Here is a 20,889-nt window from a genome sequence, read left to right on the forward strand (position 1 = left end):
AGAATAGAATCATAGAGTTGTTTTGGTTGGAAAAGACCTTTAAGATCATCGAGTCCAACTGCTAACTTAGCGCTGCCGAGTCCACCACTAAACCGTGTCCGTAAGCACCACATCTACATCTCTTAGGGCTGGTGACTCCACCACTTCCCTGGGCAGCCAGTTCCAATGATTGACAACGCTTTTGGTCAAGAAATTTTTCCTAATATCCAATCCAGACCTTCTCTGGCACAACTTGAGGCAATTTCCTCTTGTCCTATCACTTGTTACTTGGAAGAAGAGACCGACTCCCACCTGGCTACAACCTCCTTTCAGGTAGTTGTAGAGAGCGATCAGGTCTCCCCTCAGCCTCCTCTTCTCCAGGCTAAACAACCCCAGTTCCCTCAGACGCTCCTCACAGCACTTGTGCTCTAAACCCTTCACCAGCTCCGTTGCTCCTCTATCTTATGGCCCCCTTGGCAGCCGCTTAAGAGCCCCACGCTGTTAACAGCTCGCTGCCTGCGGAGGCACCGCCGCCATCACGCTGGCAGCCCCCACCAACAGGTAAGACGCCGGCCGAGGGCACTACTGCACTTGAAATAAAGCCCAGACTCAGAACCAAGCAGCTGCCGTACGGACCCGCGCCCCGCGCTACCCCGGGCTTCTACGTGGAGCGGCACGCGGCGCGCAAGGGCTGCCCCTGGGCGGGCGGGGCCGAACGCCGCCACCGCCCGACGCCCCGCCCCCGCCTGACGCCCCGCCTGCCTTCGTGCCCGCGCGCCTGCCTGCTCCCGCGCGGGAGGTCGGCAAGGCGCATGCGCACCAGTACATGACCCGGCCCCGTGTAGGCCCTTTGGAATATTTTTGGTGTTTGTTTTTTTTCCCATGACTACCTCTGATGGGTACAACACCCTTGTGAAAAAAAAGATTTCAAAAGACTTTCTATCCTTAAAAAAAAATAAAGCTCCGTTAAACGGGCTGTGACCTTTCAACCGCCAGGGGTCAAAGGTTACTGACAAAATGGCGGCCGCTCCGGAGGGGCAGAGCGTTGGCGGGGCCTGGCGGGCGTGCTGCTGAGGGGGAGCCCGCGCCGTGCTGGTGGCCGCCCCTGTCCTCCATGCCGGCCGGCCCCAGCCGACTGCCCCGGACGACAACGAGCCGCAGGAGCCCCCGGCCCAGCCGCCGCCCGCAGCAGCGCCCGCATCCGCAGCGACGATAAGGCCGGGCCGCGGGGGGCTTTGCGGCGGCCCCTACGCTCCCCCCTCCCTGCCCACTCGCCCCCCGGCAGCGCCTCTCCCACCTGCTAGTGGAGGGTGTACTCCAGCCGGCTGTCCCAGGAGCGGGGACCCCTCGGCCGTGCCTGCCCAGCCTCCGCGGCCTTCCTGATCCAGTAGCTCGCACTTTGCTGCTCGTTGAGCCGGTTGGTTTACGTAGTTTCTGCGGAAAGGAAGCAGGCAGCGCCTCTGAACTGGTATCGTACCCCCAGTGAGGAGAGGGATTGTGCGCTGCGCTCATAAAAGGTTCTGTAGAAAGACTGAATGTTGTTTGTGTTATAACTGTCGTGCTTATTCAAGCTGAAGATGCTCGACAGTTGGGAGTCGCAGATCCGCTGGGGAGATGAGTGATCAAATACAGCCTGACACAAGGGAAAATCAAAGGACCTATCAAGCGAGGATGATGTTGATGCCAGTCTGACGGTCAGCGGTTTGTGTTTACTGCTGCTGTTCAGGATGAATAGGAAGAAAGGAGACAAAGGATTTGAGAGCCCAAGACCATATAAATTATAAGTATCAATTTTTTTTAAAGTTGCTATACTTGAGATCAGTGCACATTTGAACCAGGCCACAGGCTGATAAGTAATTATTTACGTGAAAAGGTTGTAACTATTGCTTACGGTGTAGCTTGCACTCAGAAAATGCGTGTTGTAGGTGTATGTTTTGTTGTGTAAATGGACTCACTCATGGACAGTGAATCTGTCATCTGTGCAGTCTCATAAAGGTACTGACATTGTGCTCTTCAGACCTTGGCGATCTCTCCACGCAATATCATCACTCCAGACCATGTGGCCTGGTTTCATTCTTACTGCTGTGTTAAAGCCTTTTGACTTAAGGGCTTTTTTATATATAAAAAATGCTTGCATTTGCAGCAAGCAGGTTTGTTAAGCAAATTGTCATTTTTACACGTTAATTATTTTGATTGTAACCAAGCTGTAAAGCAGTTGGTTGTGGATTTCAGTGGATCTTTATGTATTTCTGTTTATACCTCCCTGTTTTATTTATAAATCTGTAACAAATGTATTTCCAAATAGAATCACTCTTGTTATCATATACATTTTAATGTGTAGGTAATGTTTAAATCCATCACCGGATACTAGATGTTATCATTCTCTTGTGGGAATTTTTATTGAACTTGCTTAACTGAAGCAAAGTCACTTTTTAATGCACAGGATACATGAGTATGTGCATGTAATGTATGATGTGGCATGAAAGTTGAATTATTCCAAGGTTGTATCTTGAGTCATGAATAGCACTACTCTGAAGTGTGATGAAGATACCACCTGCTACAGAAAAAATAGAGAAATAACTTCCAAAGGTTTAAAAAGTTGGAATTACTGTTTTATCTTCCATTTTTTAAATCAGAGTTTTATTTACCAGGAGGTCAAATACTGATTCAAAATTTAGGCAAATACCTATGTTGATTAATATATAACCATTATTTAAAATAATAAATTCTTATGACATATGAATTGTAAAAGCACATCCTGTATATTTTTTCATGTACAGTACCTGCTTACATAAATTATGTATGAGTGACAACTCACCAGGTAAATTTTCCACAGGTCTCTGATTGTAAATATTACAGCCACATGCTGTTTCTAATACTGCTCATCACTAAAGTGTTAGAACTTAATTCTGTGCCATTAGTAATGCTATATTTTTGCCTACTGTTATGTGATGTTCAAAAGCAATGTTGTTCTCTTCCTGTATTACTGGTAATATTCATACTGGTTTGATACTATACTTTGATTTTATTGGAACTTTTCTGACCTTGTGTGCAAATTCTATTCGTTATTTGGTTTGGACCATGTAAGAAATTTAGATCATCATGAATTCTTCATATGAGTATATGCTATGTGCTGTATTTATCTATATGTACATACATCCTGTATGAGCTCTCTGTTTTTTAAAACTGGGTTAAAATATTATTTTGACATTTGTGCAAAACCTTACTTATTTTATTTTTTTTTCCAGCACAACTCACCAGGTAGTTTGTATCAACAACATAAATTTTCAGAGAAAGTCAGTTGTAGTAAGTATTTTTAAATAAAATGTGAAAGTAGAAATTAAAAGTCTGGGTTTTCTTCATGCTTTTAGAGGAAACAACTGCACACACAAGCTAATTATGTTCTTTAGCTTCTTTATATTTCGTACTTTCTAATCTGATGCCTCTCATAAGTCTGTCATTCCTTGAGATGCGTCAAATAAAATAACTTCTAATTGTGAACGTTTTAATCTCTGTAAGGAAGAGCTTTCTAAAAGAAAGTTAATGCATTGCAAATAATATTACAAAGCAATTTTAAATTCGAAATTGATGGGCAACACGGCATTAACTGATGTTAGGGATAGGGTTATAGAGTTTTCTAGCCTTATATGTGGGTTCACAGGGGCTTTGAAAAGACTTTCACGATTTCTGAAACCTGAAGTCGTTGAGGCTTTTTTGCGAATTTAGATATCTGTCAAAATGGATTCTGCTTATGTTTTAAAAATCATTGTCTCAGGCTTAGATACCAAAATCTGAAACATAGTGATGAAAAACATAGTGATGCTAGTAACTTTAAATCTGGTCAATAGAGGCAGATCATTTCCAGTAAAACAATCAGGATTGTCAGTCATTTTGAAGTTTTTTGTTTTGTTCTGTTTCATAGCTGGGAAAATTCACCTGTTAAATGCTATGAAAGAAAATGTATTCTAGATATCAAAAAGGGCAAACCAATTTCCTTTATAAATAAAAAATTAACATATTTTACCTACAGTTTTCCTTTGAAATGCATTAATAAGATTTTTTAAATATATATTTTGTGAGTTGGTAAAGATTTTATAGAAGGTTTTGATTTGTTTTTTTCATAGGGTTATGTGGAACTGACAATATTTCCCACAGTTGCAAACCTGAATAGAATCAAACTGAACAGTAAACAGTGCCGGATTTACAGAGTAAGAGTCAACGATTTAGAAGCAGCTTTCATTTATAACGATCCAACGCTGGAGGTTTGTCACCATGAGTCAAAGCAGTAAGTGATGCGTTTAAAACTCTGCAGTTGTAGTGTCTTCTGTTGCTGTTAAGCATGACCTAATTTATTGTACTGCACATTTTACCTGATGATTTCCTCATGGTAACGGAAGTTTCAGACAGAAACAATTAACTTTTGGCATGGTGGCTTAGTTTTGGGGAAAGTGTTTTGGCAATAATTTTTACTCTTATACTCTTCTTTAGAATTTCTTTTACTAACATTTCTTTGTATTGTTTTGTAAAAGTATCAGAAACTTTTTTAAAAGTACTTTATGGGGGGAAAAAAGTGGTGGATGCCAGTAGTGTTCTCAGTGCTTTCTCGTGTGTTTTTTTCCTTGGTAGGAAAATATCTTTGGCTAAAATGCTTTATCTCTGATGGACTTCAGGCTTGCCTGTGCCCAACTTTTACACTTATTTATTTAAAGAAAATTTGGTTACATTATATTGGCAATAGCATTTCATTTATGTTCTTGCAGAGAACGTTTTACAGTGGTGCAACTACCTTCATATGAGAGTTCCATGTGAGAGGATTGTCTTTAGTTTTGGGGTTTGTGGGGGTTTTGTTGTTTCTTTTTTGTTTGTTTCTTACTCCAGCACAGTTGGTTAAATCATTTTTATTACATCTGTTTAATGTAGACCAAAACTACTATGTTCTGATAATTTGTCCTGCAAAAATTGTCCCAATTTTTATGATGTGTAATGTCAGATTGGATGATCATTTTTGTTCCTTCCTATTTTTAAACCTAGGAATATTCCTATGATATCAGAGTTCTAGATAGAACAAGTAGCTGGATCATTAAGAGATTGTCTACTCGTTGCTTTAATGACTAGAGCCTTTGAGATGTTTCTTAGTCCATCGCAGTTTTGAGGTTAAACCTGACTTCACATCTGTGACTGTTGTCTGAAAACTAGAGTAATAAAGTGAACTGCTGTTGTTCAGTTACTGAGATTCAGGTGCTCCTTTTTATCCTAAGTTACACATCCTAGGGTTTGTACTGTTTGTTTATGGCAGACACTCTATATTCCTTTTTTTCATCACATACGCAGGAGTTTGCAAATACGATGTTCATTTATATAGGATACTGAATTGGATATCAGAGGTCTGAAATTTTGTTTGAGTCCTGATACTGAACCACTTGAGTCTATTAGTTCTATAATTCCTGTCTGTTATGTGACTTGATTTTTTTTGTTGTTGTTGCTGTTGGTTGATAAGTTAAAAATTCAGAATCCTTATCGGAGGGGATTCTAATTGTTCTGAAGAGCTAGAAAGTAAAGCTTTTGGTCTTTTCTAAGAAATCAAACTTTCACTATTTGTTAGCATCATAGATTAGAGTATTAGTCCTAGAAAGTTATCTAAACTCGCTTTGAAATTTGAAAGGAAAAGTTTCAAATTTATTCACTGTCTGATATTGAAGAGCAAGTTTAAGAACATGTAGCTTCCCGCATGCTTTGGGGAAATGAAATGGGAAGAGACTTGGGTAAAAATCTCACATCTGTTTGTTTTTCGGTAAGAGAAGCACCATGGGCAAATGTTTTCCCTAAGAATTCACTTTTGATTTTACTGAAACTTATGTTCATGTTCTCACACTTTTTTTTTGCTGGCTTGCTTGAATTTACAGTTCGCTGAATTGTTAACTTCTGGTGGAAGTGCTGTACGTGTTTAACAGTGGCTGATACGAAATTACGGAGTCCTTTAGGTTGGAAAGGACCTACTGAGATCACGTAGTGTGACCCTCCTGCTCAAGTAGGGTCAGCTGGAGCACAGGGCTGTGTCCGATTGTGTTTTGAGTATCTCCAAGGATGGAAACTCTGCAATGTCTATGGGCAGCCTGCTCCAGTGTTTGATGATCCTCAGAACAGAAAAGCATTTTCTTGTGTTCAGATGGAATTTCATGTATTTTAACTTGCGTCCACTGATATCACCAGAAGCACAAACTGAAACGCAGGAGGTTCGCTCTGAACATCAGGAAACACCTTTTTACTGTTAGGGTGACTGAGCACTGGGACTGTTTGCCTAGAGGGGTTATGGAGTCTCCATCCTTGGAGATACTCAAAAGCCATCTGGACATGGTCTTGCACTACCAACTCTCGGTGGCCCTGCTTGAGCCGAAGGGTCGAACCACATGACCTCTGGAAGATGTGAGAAAGGAGCAGCATTTAAAATTCTCAGAGTGAGCACTCCATTATGTTAAGAAAGAGATCAGGAGAGATAATTATCATTTTATGGAGAAAGTGAGTTTCTGTTTAGCATCCTAGTGGTATAGTGAAACATCGTCCTTTTTTTACATTATCCTGTTTAAGAGCAGTGAATGAAATTTGGGGACAGTGCACGTAAAGTGAAATACTGTCTCAGACAGGGCCACAGTGGCCTGTGCTTCTCACTGCTGCAGGTTTTCACATTGTTATTCAAACTCAATAGAAAGTCTCTGTATTCCATAACTCCTGTGTTATTCACAGTTATGAAAGACAGAGGTCACCAAATATTCTTAACGAAAATCTAGTACGCCTCTTTTCTTTGTCCCAGAAGTCAAAGGCTACATGGGTTATGAAGTATTACATGAGATGTGTATTTTTTCCATTGAAATACCTGGTCACAACTTGGTATCAAGCTTGATGGCAGCTAAGTTTTGATTATATACAGCATCTCTGCTCTTAAGGCAGGATTACAAACAGAAATGCTAGAAATCTAAAAACTCTAGAATTAGTACCGAAAAAAAATAATTAATCAGTGGGTTTCCTCTGCCCTTCCTTACAAAGAACTACCTCTAGACACAGCAATGGTTTGTAGTAGTCTTTATAACTAATCAGTCATTGCTCTGCTGGTCGTGTCTTCAAAGTTCTCGTTTGTTACTGGAAGTTTAGCGATGATGTCCTTTGTACCCTTGCAGCTGAACTAGGAATAGCAATTATTTTGAACAGGGCACAGATTAGTTATCAGGTTTTGTTTCTAATGTTACAGGGATAGTTACCTTTTTCATGGTTTTCTTCGGTAGTCTATTGATGTAGTAAATGTGAAATTAAGATGGTTCTTGGCAACCTGTTTGTTTAAAAGAATTTGATTTATATCTTTACTCTTTCCTGTGGTGTGTAGCAAATAAAAAATTCGTTTAAGTTTCATGGTTTTATATACAAATATTTTCTTGATTTTGATAATGCTTTTAGTTTTCTTAAATGTTAATTTCTAAAGGAATACATAAAGTATGTAGAAAAAGTTGTTAATGGACTCTTTCATACCTTTTTTTTATAAAAGTTAAAATATTTTAAAGACTTCTTATTCCCTTAGCAACAGAATTCAATAAAAAAGGAAAATTCTATGTTTAAAGCCACTGTAATTATTTCTTTGGGAAGATTTGCTACAGCATCCATGGCTTGAGAGGATACGTTCGCTGATATGAGATGAAGATCATGCGAAGTGGTTAATTACCACAGAATGGTTTGGGTTGGAAGGAACCTTAAAGCTCATCTAGTTCCAACCCCCCTGCCATGGGCAGGGACACCCTGCACTAGACCAGGTGGCCCAAAGCCCCATCCAGCCTGGCCTTGGACACTTCCAGGGAGGGGGCATCCACAACCTCTCTGGGCAACCTGTTCCAGTGCCTCACCACCCTCACAGGGAAGACTTTCTTCCTAACATCTAATCTAAATCGACCCTCTGTCAGCTTAAGCCCCTTACCCCTTGTCCTATCACTCCATGCCCTTCTCCAGGTTTCTTGGAGGCCCCCTTTCAGGTACTGGAAGGCTGCTAGAAGGTCTCCCCTTCTTCTCCAGGCTGAACAAGCCCAACTCTCTCAGCCTGTCCTCGTAGGAGAGGTGCTCCATCCCTCCAATCATCTTTGTGGCCCTCCTCTGGACTCCCTCTAACAGGTCCATGCCCTTCTTGTACTGGGGCCCCCAGAGCTGGACGCAGTACTCCAGGTGGGGTCTCACGAGAGTGGAGTAGAGGGGCAGGATCACCTCCCTCGACCTGCTGGTCACACCTTTTTTGATGCAACCCAGGACATGGTTGGCTTTCTGGGCTGCAAGAGCACGTTGCTGGGTCTTGCTGAACTTCTCGTCCACCAACACCCCCAAGTCCTTCTCCTCAGGGCTGCTTTCAGTCCATTCTCTGCCCAGCCTGTAGTTGTGTTTGGGATTTCCCTGACCCATGTGCAGGACCTTGCACTTGGCCTTGCTGAACTTCATGCGGTTAATTGTTTCTTTGTTTACAAATTTTGGCATGGAAGAAAACATAATTAAAAGAGGGTTGAGAAGGTCAAGATTAAAGGGAGCTTTATCTATGAAATACAAGCAGTGCCATCTGAAATTGTTTCTGTCTGACCATGATGTTCTCTGCTATTTCTTGGGTGAGATCTTCTGACAGATCAGCTCTTTGTGTTCTGAATTTGAACATTCAACTTGTTTTCAGTTCAAGTACTACTTTTAAGTTTTATCATCTACTGATGCAAAAATCATTGACATATGGTCTCTGTCATTTCACATTTTCAGTATTGTAGAAGGTGAAACAATTTTTTTGTCTTGTATATTGTCACTTCTGCTGAATGACAAAAACCCCCTTACTAAAAAGGTAATTAAAAACTGGAGAATTTTGTAGGAAATGTTAGAAACCTTTAATTAGTGCATCAAACGTATTTTCAGCTTTGATGCTATTGCCATTTTATCTGTCAGTCCCAAACCATCATTTCAGGTAACAACTGAAAGAATTTTTAAAGTTTTATCTAGAAATAAAGTCAGTCTTCCAATCTTGTAATTTCCTCTTGAGGCTTCAGGACATCATAGCTTTTTCATATCAAAACAGATGGATGAACTTATGTAGCACAGTCACTTCCTCCCTGACTGAGCAAATGTCTGAGCAGTGCTATAAGGTATAAAACAATTCACATGGTTTTACCATGTGTACACAAGGTGGCAGAGAATCCCATTTTGCTCATAATTTTAAGGGAGAGTTTGAAATCTGCAAATAGTGTTGAAGAATGTCTGACTTAAGGCCGTTGTTGTTGAGTATTATAGCCACCTCTGTCCTCATCTTCCCTCTTCCATGTAAATTGTTGCTTTTTAATTTCTGTCAGTATAAGGGAAGTGGGATTTATTTTTCTGGGCTACAGTATGCAGAAATCCCACAGTGTATCTTTTGACTACTGAGACAACTGCTTGTATCTCAGCCCCTTTTATGTTAAAACAAGTAAAGGAGATCTCTGTTTTCTTAATCCTATAGGTAAGACTGTAAACTGTTAAATAGCTGCAGCAAAAATTTGGAGTTTTGATGCAGTGGTTTGAACTGTGATAAGTGAAGTTTGTGATGATCCTGCTGTTGCCTGGTTATGTGCTTCCAATGTTTGTGTGACAACTATAGTGCAGGGTTGAGAAGCTGTTGCATTTAATTATTATTTATGTTGCGTTTCTGATATGTTTTTTGTATAGCTAGCTAATGTGCACATAATGCTTTCCTGTGCAGAGGTACTCTATTCAGTGTAATTTTAACCTTCGGCAGCGTATACCCACCTGTTCATTCACTAGTTCAGCTTTTTTTTTTTTTTTTAATGTGAAACCTGTAGTTTTTAAACTTGAAAAATATGAAGATATTTTGATATCCTCCAACTTCACTGTTGCTCTGTTGCTTTAGTTACAAGCAGCAGTACTCTGTGAGGTAGCCTTCACAGCATGTCTTGCAATATTCTGTCTTCTGAGAAGTCAGTGATCAAGCCTCTAGCCTATGCACAAAAAAGAAAAAATACTGGTGGACTGAGCATGTGTTATTTTGCTGCAATAAGTAGCCTTCATTTCCACTGGTATGGTGCTTATCTAGCAAATTCATGATAGACTTTGTTAGAAATAGAGTTGTAGAGAACTTCTGAAGAAAAAGATGGCAAAGCCCTTAACCTTGGGCAAGAATGAAAATTAGGTTTTTCGGTGTGCCAAAGATTCAGATTGTTGCCTTATTAATAAATTACCTATATCTGTACATATTGTATATCTATAAAATACACTGTATGTAACATATGCTATATCATATTTTGGAGTTGGACTCCAAAACCAACTGCTAATTGTAAGTAGAATAGTAAATAAATTACAGGTAATGAAGGGCAATGAATTACATGTGGATCAGATAACTTATTTTGCCAAGTTGATGTTAAATACTGTAGGAAGAAAGTGGTTTATAGATTCTGTTTGGGCTGTGTAACAGTTAAGTAGCACTGCTGCAGCTAGTAGTGAGTAGCTATGGAAAGTTGACATGGAGGTATTTGGAATCAATGAATACCTTGAAAAAGAAGTCTCTACAGGATTGCATGTTTCTAGTCAGTCAACAGGCATGCACTTGGGCTGTAATTAAGTGTTTTGAGTGAATTCTGATAATAAAATGTATCTCTACCAGGAAAAACCATGAATGCATGTTACTTTTTCGTTGTCAATGTACACTTAGCATTAGGAAAATTTATCTTTGCTCCTTGGGCTGTAACTTTTGGCATATGCTCTGTTTTTATTAAAATGGCCATATCCACTTTATTAAGAATAGTTCAACCTATGAAAAAATTAATCTGTGGTACTAAGCCTTTAATGGATTCCTTTTACAATGAATCACCCATTTGAATTGGAACACTTCACAAAAATAGAAATATCGGAATAGACTGGTTTCCATAAAACGTTAATCCCTGTGGAGTCTACCTTTCTCGCTATAAAATCATAATCTTTTCCTGTCTGTGAACCCATTGATGTTAAAACGTAACCACAAGCTCATTGCGATTCTCAAACGTGGAACAAATTCTCAGTGATGTATAGGAAAGGGATCCACTATCAGTAATTGTGAATTTTCAGAACCGGTTTAGATTAAAATGAAAAACTTCGAGACTTTACAATCTACCAGAATGTTACTGATGTTTTCTGTTGCTAGTTTCTTTAACTACTCAGATAGTTTTTAGTCATGCAGTCTTTTTTTTAAAGAGAGTTTTTCCAGTGGTGTTTGCTTGCCTTCCTAGGATGCCATCTGAAGAGAGCTGAAAGCAACATCAGTTGGGGTGGTTATGAACCCATTGACAATCTCCCATGCCTCAGTGGTAGCACTTCTTTGACCCCTCAGTATGTCAGATCAGGGAGCTAAAGCAACTGAAAGCTCTCTGCAGAAAAAAAGACTACTTTTTTTTTTCCATTGGCACTTTCAGCTGCATTACCACAGGGTCAGATGAACAGTAAGTCTTCTTAATGAGTGAGGGAGCAGGAATTTGTGGCTGAGACTAGGAGACAGCACATCAGCTGGAGTTTAAGTTTCTTTGAATTGTTCTGGAACCATAGCTGAAGTTATAGTATATTCCAGTGTACGAATTCAACCTTGTGCTTTTAAAACTTGTTGGCTCTATATTCTATCTTTAGGTACACTTCAGCTATGAAAACGGAAAAAATGATTATATATTAAAACTTGGGATATGCTTATATGCTCCCATTTACTATTCATGTCCTATTTTCAGATGCTTCCAAGCAAAGTAGACGAGTTTACTGCTCCTAACATTCTCAGTCTTGGTAGTGGTGCCAGGGAATTTGTACACTATTATTGCCAAAGATCAAGAACTGTGTGAAAATATGCTCTCAATATATTTCAGTGTTTTAGCAATTTTTTTTAAATGTGGAAGGCAGGAATATAAGCATGGTGTTTGACATACCTAGACTTCTAGGATGATCCTGGCATGGTTAATTACCCTTCATTCTTCCAAGTAAGGTACTGCAATTCGGGTTGAGTGCTGTTTTCTCTGTGGGTGGTGAATAGAGAATGGTTAGATGAAAGTAAAATCCTGAAATGAGATCATGTCTGCTTTGTGTGAGCTTCAGATTCCATGGAAGAGTGGCGTCCACAGCCAAAAGTTAACGTACTCCATTGTGGTGCAGCAACGCTGCAGATAGCTTTATGCTTGATTGTGGCTCTGCCCCCACAGTGGTTGGATTCATCAGTGGTACACACCTAAATGCTCAAAATTCTGGAAAAAAAGGTGGTCAGTAGTCAAATGCTTTCTCTTTAGGTATGGAATTGTGCGAGCTTTTGAAGAACTCTGTGTACTAGAGGATTAGAATTAAGAAAGGTGTTGCTTCCATGTTTTACAGAGTTAAAAAATCCATTTTGAAAAAAGTATAAAACCTGTAGTGTAGAGATGCAAAACCAAGGTTATTTTTGAACTTGACTGGTCAGTCCTCCAATATCTGAACATAATCACATTAAATAATAACATCCTGCTCATAATCACTGTAACAGCAGACGCATGGATTTTCCTGCACATTTCAGGAGAAAACAGTTAATCTGAGCCAGAACTGAAGTGATGGTATTACTTTGGAATGAAGTGTGCAGTCCGTTGGCAGCTAATACACAGTAGCTTAAACAGCTGAAACTTGATTACAGAAATTTGTGTCTGCATCTTAAATTGTGTCAAGGGACTAAGAAGTATAATATGTATCTCTGTGTTTTAGTGTATTAAAATCAAAACTCTATCATCTATTATTTTATGTCATATTTAAAAGAGCATAAAGTAAAGCTATTCCTATTAAGCTAAGAGGGGGAAAAATACCATTGCCAAGCTAAAATCTTACTACATTTGGAAAAGCAACATAAAACTGCAATATATGAGGAGGCAGATCTTCAAGACAGATATTTAGTATAAACATACAAACTTAATCCAAAATTTTCCAAAACAAGAATTTTTAATTGCTATTCCAATAAGCATAAATATTACTTTTATTGGGAAGTAGAGAATACTGAGCATTTCTCGTTTAATTTACTGGGGATTATTACTGCTTAAGACTTTTTGATTATAGATCACTTCTATAAGAGCCTAGTTTTAAATTCTGGGTTTTGAAATCTAATCTTCACTCCTCATTTTTCCCTTCACTCCTTTAAAAACACAACAAAATACTTGGTTGAACATGCACCATGAAATTCAGTATAGAAATCCTATAACTTCAAAAGTTCATTTTTGTGGTTCATCGTGTACTTTAAGAATTAACTGGGTATTTCTGACAGGAGGAATCTCAACTATTTTTCCAATGCCTACGCTGCCGCAGTCAGTGCTGTGGACCCAGATGCTGGAAATGGAGAGCTCTGCATTAAGGTTCCCTCGGAGTTGTGGAAACACGTTGACGGTAAAATAAAGAGACCATACTGAAAGCTTTATTTAAGATGCCATAGAGTTGTTAGCTATGAGTTTGCATAGGAAGATAGTGTATTTAAATAAATAGAAATAGCATTACGTTAGGAAATGGTGGTTAGTGTTACCTTTTACCTCACCTGTGCCTTTCCAGTTGAAATCTGAACAACACCTTCACACTTCCTGGTAATATAGAGAAGTGGTTGCGAGGTTTCTCAGCATCCTTTACAAACAAACTCTTGGGTGGTCATGAGGCCAAGAAGTATACATGAGGATGTGGGTGTAGTGGGGTATGGTGGGTGCCAAATTATAACTGTAGCTGCTTACAATGTACGTGAGCCAACAAATAAAAGAATTTACAAGGATATGCCTATATACATGTTGTTTAAAAAGCTAGATTAATTTTTTCCCATCTTACTTTGAAGAATGGTTGGTTTAAAACTGATTCTATAGTGAAGAGTAAACTACTTTATAAACTGGTGTACTAAATCCTGCAACACTAGATCCTGGAACAAGTAAGTTTTTTAATAAATTACCCTCCAACATTGATTATTTTGTTACATGGATTTTATTAGTTTCTTGTACTGGTTTTCTTATATGGTTGTATCAGTTTTTCCCATGGATGTGAGAGACCTGTGAGAGAGAAAAAACAACTATATCATGAAGCTGACTCACACAGTGTTGTTAGATACACCTTAATGGGAAAGGCACTTTATTTTAAGTTCCTGTTGTGTTACTTGCAAGCCTAGAAGGGAGAATATTCAAACAGGTATAATTTTTCTTTTCAAAGTTTGAATGCCAAAATATGGTGAGACTTGTTTCACTGTATGCCTGAATTTCTTTTCTTGCCAGCCTATTCATAGGTGAGATTTCTGTGAAACTAAACCAAAGCAAAGATACTTCAGCTAGAGGAAAAGCTTTAACTATAATAAGAGGTTTTAAGAAACTGCAAATGACAATAACATGTCTTTTAAGAATGTGCCTGTAACATGTAGGTTTTGTAGAATATTGTTTTGGCAAGGTACAAAGGAGATCATGGTTAGGGTACAATCACTGTATAAAGATTCTTTACTGTTGGGGAGTTGGAAGATGAAATATAACTCCAAATGCAGCTTTCGTTAATTAATAAAGATTCTTATAAATTCGTATCCAGTAAGTTAAGCTTAAGACATCTCAGTTTTGAAAGGTTTTGAGCTGTGCTTCGTAAGTGGACCTGGAGGTCCATGAGAATGAAGTAAATACATAATTTTGAAAGACAAAGAGTCCAAAACTGGGTGATTATTCTGAAATAACTTTCCTGTAAGTTGTATATATTTACTCTAATTTTTGTCTTGGTGCTGCAGAGTTAAAAGTCCTGAAGGTGCATATAAACTTTTCTCTGGACCAGCCAAAAGGAGGCCTTCATTTTGTGGTACCCAACATGGAGGGCAGCATGGCAGAAAGAGGGGCTCATGTCTTTTCATGTGGTTATCAAAATTCTACAAGGTAAGAAAACTATCTTTGAATGTTAGATGTATTTCCTATTTAATCTCAAAGTGTAGGAAATACAAGAATTCAAATTATCTGTAAGTTTGAAAAATCTAAAACTTAATTTGTGCTTGAAAGGAGCTTACCGATGTGAAGTAGCATCTAATGGTTAGTAAATAGGATTTCTAGTCTTTATAGCTCAGCAGGAGGTAATGGCAAAGAAACTTGTAGTGTTTTATAAAATTAATGTATAGTAGGAGTCAGTATGTCAACATTCAAAGTATTTAAGAATATAGTTTGGAACTTGAGAGAAAAATTATCTATGAAAACAAGTATAATTATTAACCATTTTTCCCCCAATCCTAACTTCCCCAGATTTTGGTTTCCTTGTGTTGATTCATATTCTGAGTTGTGTACCTGGAAACTTGAGTATACTGTGGATGCTGCAATGGTGGCTGTTTCAAACGGTGATTTGGTGGAAACTGTATATACCCACGATATGAGGAAGAAGACTTTTCATTACATGCTGACTATTCCAACTGCAGCTTCTAACATCTCCTTGGCGATAGGACCTTTTGAAATCCTTGTTGATCCGTACATGCATGAGGTAATGATCTTCATAGAAGCCTCCTTTTTTAAATTTTTTTGGTAAAGAATTAGTGACTTTTTTGTTACAACCAGTATATATTGGTCAAATACAGCTATGTCTAGATATGACCTCCCTTAGTACAGTTATGTGATAAAACTTGTCTAGTAATGCCTGTATTTAAATTTATCCCCCAAGTAAAGCCTTTGAGTGAGCAATAATTCCATTTGTGCCTGAATTTATGGGATTGATTTAGTTGGAGTTGGTAATAACATATTTCTCAAAATAGCGTTAAACCCATCCTGTTGCTGGTGGTAGACGAAAACTATTGCTACACAATTGAGTAGTCTTCTGAACTAAATTTGACGTTGAGTATTTACATTTGTAGTTTCAGATTGGGTAAGGATGAACTTGGCACACTGGTTAAGTTACCAGCTTAGCATAAAGACTGGCCTGTATATTCTTCTTTGGAAAGTGTGATAGGAAAAGACTGGGAAGTAGCTGTTTCACTTGATCCAAAGGCAAACATCAGATTTTTTTAGACCTCAGTAATGGTATTCTGTTGACTTTACTGGTGGGACATACTCACTTGTGAAAGATAATAGCTGTTAAAAAAATAATTCAGTTGTTGATGTCTGAAAAACCCAAACTGATAAATTTCTGCAGAGTTTGACTTCTATAGAGCCAACCTGAAGTTATATATCATTCTCAGTTTGGTTCCTGTGTCACTGCTGAAATCAGTGTCGTTGGCTGCATCGTAAGTTTGTGGAAAAAACTGTCATATCAAACGTTACTTGTAGTTTTAGCTGTAATAAACAGTGGCACTGCTTGATTGATTTGAAAATAGCTAATTCTTTACTACATGAAAGAAAAATATTATCTCCAAAAGACATTGGATTGCAAAATCAAAGAAAAATGTCATATGTTTTTAAATGATAGACATTGCTAGGTAGACATTGTTATTGTGCATTGTCTGCTAAAAATTATTTTCCTGTTGTTGCTCTCACGATTAAGCTGGACATCCTGGTGCACTTTTCTGCCATGACAGTCATTACCACAGCTTGAAAATGCTTTTTTTCTGTTAAATTCACAGCAGATATATTTTTGTTAGGTTGTGGAGGTTTTCTTCTGTTACGTAACATACTTGATATTTATGGATTTAAATATATTCATCAGTCTTGTACCAAATTTTCCTTTGTTTGTAGGTGACTCACTTTTGCTTACCACAACTTCTCCCATTGCTCAAACATACCACATCATACCTTCATGAGGTGTTTGAATTTTATGAGGAAATTCTTACCTGCCGCTATCCATACTCCTGTTTCAAGACTGTGTTTATAGATGAAGCTTATGTTGAAGTAGCTGCTTACGCATCCATGAGTATTTTCAGGTTAGTATTTGAGAAAATTACACCTTCTAAATCCACAGGCTTAGAAGCTGTAGATCCAAGACTATTGAGAAATACGTGAAGCTTTTAATATTTTTATAGCCTGAATTTTGGGCTCTCTAGTTTGAAAAGGCTTTTGTTGACATTGCAGGCTTCTAACACCATTTCCAATTTTATCTGCTATAAAGATGTTGGATTTATATCTTCTTTAAGAAAAAATTTGCAGTGGTTTTCCTTCTGATTTAGAAAAAACATGCATGAAATATTTAAGATCAAATTAAGTGCAGAAGTTTGATTGTTTTATTTTTCTTCAGCTGGGATAGGGTACCAGCAATCCAAAAGAGTTTCACCAGTTAAAACAAACTACTTTGGGTCTACACAGAGTTTTGTATGTATATGGTAATAGCAGGAAATCTGCCTGGATTAAGGGTATTTAAAAAAAAAAAGTTACTGTCTCATTGGAAAACAAGTGTATGAATTATTTTATTTGTTTTGGCTTTTAAAGCAAGATCTCTATTTTGTTTCTTCGGAGCTTGTGTTCATATTGTGTTATTTTCTTTTTATGGGGGTCCAGCACAAATCTCTTACACAGCGCAATGATTATAGATGAAACTCCACTGACAAGGAGGTGCTTAGCACAGGCCCTGGCCCAGCAGTTCTTCGGATGTTTTATATCCAGAATGTCCTGGTAAGTATTTTACCATTATGTTCTCTAGAAAAGGAGGAAAATCTAGAAAACCCAAATCTTAATTTGCATGTTGAATTTTATCAGAAAAATAAGAGAAACAGTAACTGTAGAAGAAAGAGGAAAAATAAGAATAATAAAACCATCTCAATAAATGAAAATCCATGAGATTTATTTTTTTTTTGTTTGAGATGGGAATGCGAGGTATAAAGGTACCAAAGACTGTGGAGACTGAACATGTCTTCGGTCAGAAATGGTTGCTACTGAATGCTGTAGTGTGCTTTGGCACCTGGAAATTTAGAGGGGAGACTCTCTTGTATCATCAGTAAATTTCTGTCATATATATTAGATGAAGAGGTGTAGCCTGCATAGGAAGTACTTGTGGAGCACAGAGCTAATAAATTATGAAGAAGTTAAGGGAGGGGAATGCAGAAAATAGTGGGTAAATTCCTTGGGGTGGTAAGCTGCCTATAACTCCATCCCTCAGGAAATCTCCCCCAACTGGCTCTTGCAGTTCTGATCAGTGGTTATACTGTATATATCAGGGACAAGGAGCCCATTACATTTTTCATGGCAAAAGTGTGTGTCCCAGAGTATCCCTTGCCTAAAGAAAAAAACACCAACGTCTTTTAAAATTGATGTTTGTACTATTACAATTTCTCTTGCTCTCTTCCTTATTTCTAGTCTGCTTCCATTGTGAAGACATTTTTTTCCTCCCTCATAATGATTCCCATTGTATCTTTATTTTATTCACTTCTTCAGACTCTGTATGTCATTCTTATGTTTAGAATTCTATTTCATGATCATTTTCTGGGTTTTGTCTGTATTTTTCTCTATTAGGACATAACTCTCAGAAGAGGTGTTTAAATGGGTTTCCACCAAATTGTGAGATGGGTATTTTGTCTACTTGCTGTCCAAATCTTTTTGCATTGCATTGAGATGTTTATTAAGTAATTAAGATGATATAGATTAGCAGTTGTTTTAACTTTAGTGTCCATTTCCTTTATTTTATTGTTACTGTTTCAGCTAAAATAGTTTGCTTTTATATTTTAATCTGGGCTTCTGTGGTAAAAGTTCAGTTTTCACTGGCTTTTCAGTTTCATCAGTCCTGTCCAGGTGCCAAGTTACATAAATTGGTTCACAGCTCATCAGACTCCTATTGACTTAGAGAAGTTATATAACCTGCTGAAATTTGTGGCTATTTTGAGCTGGTCAAAAATACCACTCCTTACAAAATACCTTCTGAAGTGCTATAATTCATGCTTCTTTCTTATTATAGGTCAGATGAATGGGTGCTAAAGGGAATCTCTGGTTATATTTATGGTCTTTGGATGAAAAAAACCTTTGGTGTTAATGAGTATCGCCACTGGATTAAACAGGTAACAACATAATAGCAGTATTTTCTATATCTTTCAGACATTTTACATTAAAGAAGATACCATATAAACCCAGAATATGATACAGTTTTGCACTGCAATCTAAAGAAATGTGTAATGGTGACAAAACTGAGAGCTGAAATATTTTTACCACTTACTGCAAGGAAAAACACCAAACGTGTTAACTGAAATACATTTCTGTGACTGCCTTATGATTAATAATTTGCATTGTCCTTGCAATTAGTTTTCCTCTTTTTGTTTGGACTTTTGCACAAAAACAGAGAGAAAAAGTTTAAAAAAAATACTTTTTTAAGCACTTAGAATATGAGATTCATAAGGAGATCTATTTGGTGAATTTGTTATACAGTGATGGCCATCCATATAGCTCAGAAGCGCTTCAACGTTAGCTTGGATCAATAGTAGATCAGGTATCTTTCAGTATTTAACTACTAAATGAAATAATAAAACAGTAAAAAAATCCCTGTTGAAGGGATTTCCTTTCTTGGAAAAGAAATTTATGTCTATACATTTCCAAATGTAATGCTCTGAGACAGGTACTCTAATGATAGCAGCAGTGACTCTTCATTCTTTACCAGTTACATTCATTCACGGAAAGATGTATATCTTCTTCCTCTCGCTTTCATCACATTCTCTTACCCTTCCTTTTCCAAAAACTAGATTCCTAACCCCATGGGCTCTGTTTACATCCCTTACTTGGGGACCCAACACCATATCCTTATCTGCCTCATGTACATTCAGCTTACTGGTCTTATGCTGTCTGTGATAAGGTTACAGGTGCTACAGAGAACAGCAGGACTGGATGAAGGTCTGTCTGAGAGTTCACTGCTGTGTGCCGCAGAAGTTGCTTCTGGATATTAGTTGCTCATGTTCTTCCCTAGGAGTTAGTTAAGTGCTTCCACACTTAGTTCTACTAGGAGGCGCTGCTGTCACAGCCTCCAGTTCTGCCCTTACCGCTTTGAATGTATTATCAATATATGAAAGTGTGTAAATTGATATGAATCAATAAATATCAATATGTACTGACCTATAGAAATTCCTTGACTAATGTTGGGTTGCAGACAGACATCAATTCACTTTTCCTGTGCACAAGCTGACCTGATTTGATCCAAAAGCCGAGGCTCCGTGCATCCTTGGCATACACTACCTCCAGAGAGGGTATTTCAAAGACCCAAAAGGGTACCGGTGGGCTTTTGATATAGCTGCCTTGGAGATGGAGGAAATTGAACCGGTGATTGAATAGGTGATAGTGAACCCATGCAGACATCCTGCCTTGAAGCGTGCTTGTTAACATGGGCACAGCACCACACAAATTCAAACTCGTGTTCCAGTTCAGAGCCAGCTTCTGTCTGGCTTGTGCATGGGTCAAGGTGAGCTTTTATACACTGCAGTCTACTCTGTAGATACACCCAATATTACTTTCCACTGCAAGGAAATGGTGATCACCTTCATATCTTTTGATGAGAACTTGTTGATTGAACAATAATACTCTTTAGATAGTATTATAGTAAATATTGTGGGTTGACCCACAATCCAAACCCAGAGCAAGTATTAACAGCTCATTTCTACTGTTTATTGTTGTTTGCCATGCCGAGGAACATCCCTGATTTTAAAATGCTCTTAACATTTATAAACAAATTTAATTAAGAAGTATGGCTTGAACAATGATATGAAAAGCTTTCCTGTCATCTTTAAATAATGTCTCTACTTTCCAAAATCATGTTTGCTTACATCTGTTGTGCTTTTTAGGAGTTAGATCAAATAGTGGCATATGAACTGAAGACTGGTGGAGTTTTACTGCATCCAATATTCGGAGGAGGAAAAGAGAAAGACAAGTATGTTTATTTAAGCCGCAAGTCATTACAGGGTATGTTTTTATGGGGCCATTAATATATGCCTTGGGTGTGTTGTGTAGCACAAGGCCAAAGGCTTGAAGAACTTCAGCTGCCCAAGGCATGTATTACTAGTCTCATAAAGTACATCTGCAG

General features: G+C 38.2%; 1 protein-coding gene across 5 annotated transcripts in view; it reads left to right on the top strand.

The window, feature by feature from the left end:
• The first annotated feature begins 973 nt into the window (after nucleotides 1-973).
• The window catches only part of TAF2 (TATA-box binding protein associated factor 2), a 64,058-nt gene continuing 44,142 nt past the window's right edge, over nucleotides 974-20,889 (top strand). For 2 of the 5 annotated variants that reach the window (XM_054816124.1, XM_054816127.1), the window contains exons 1-10: nucleotides 984-1,759; nucleotides 3,231-3,285; nucleotides 4,104-4,264; nucleotides 13,262-13,377; nucleotides 14,726-14,867; nucleotides 15,225-15,456; nucleotides 16,641-16,825; nucleotides 17,397-17,510; nucleotides 18,787-18,886; nucleotides 20,651-20,736. In XM_054816124.1, the coding sequence (XP_054672099.1) occupies nucleotides 1,707-1,759; nucleotides 3,231-3,285; nucleotides 4,104-4,264; nucleotides 13,262-13,377; nucleotides 14,726-14,867; nucleotides 15,225-15,456; nucleotides 16,641-16,825; nucleotides 17,397-17,510; nucleotides 18,787-18,886; nucleotides 20,651-20,736 (1,244 nt within the window). In that variant the 5' untranslated portion in view covers nucleotides 984-1,706. Of the gene's footprint in view, nucleotides 1,760-3,230; nucleotides 3,286-4,103; nucleotides 4,265-13,258; nucleotides 13,378-14,725; nucleotides 14,868-15,224; nucleotides 15,457-16,640; nucleotides 16,826-17,396; nucleotides 17,511-18,786; nucleotides 18,887-20,650; nucleotides 20,737-20,889 lie in introns of all 5 variants that reach the window. The other 3 variants (XM_054816126.1, XM_054816123.1, XR_008575810.1) reach the window with 3 other exon arrangements.

This window comes from Grus americana, chromosome 2, assembly GCF_028858705.1.
Source record: "Grus americana isolate bGruAme1 chromosome 2, bGruAme1.mat, whole genome shotgun sequence".
NCBI lineage: Eukaryota > Metazoa > Chordata > Aves > Gruiformes > Gruidae > Grus > Grus americana.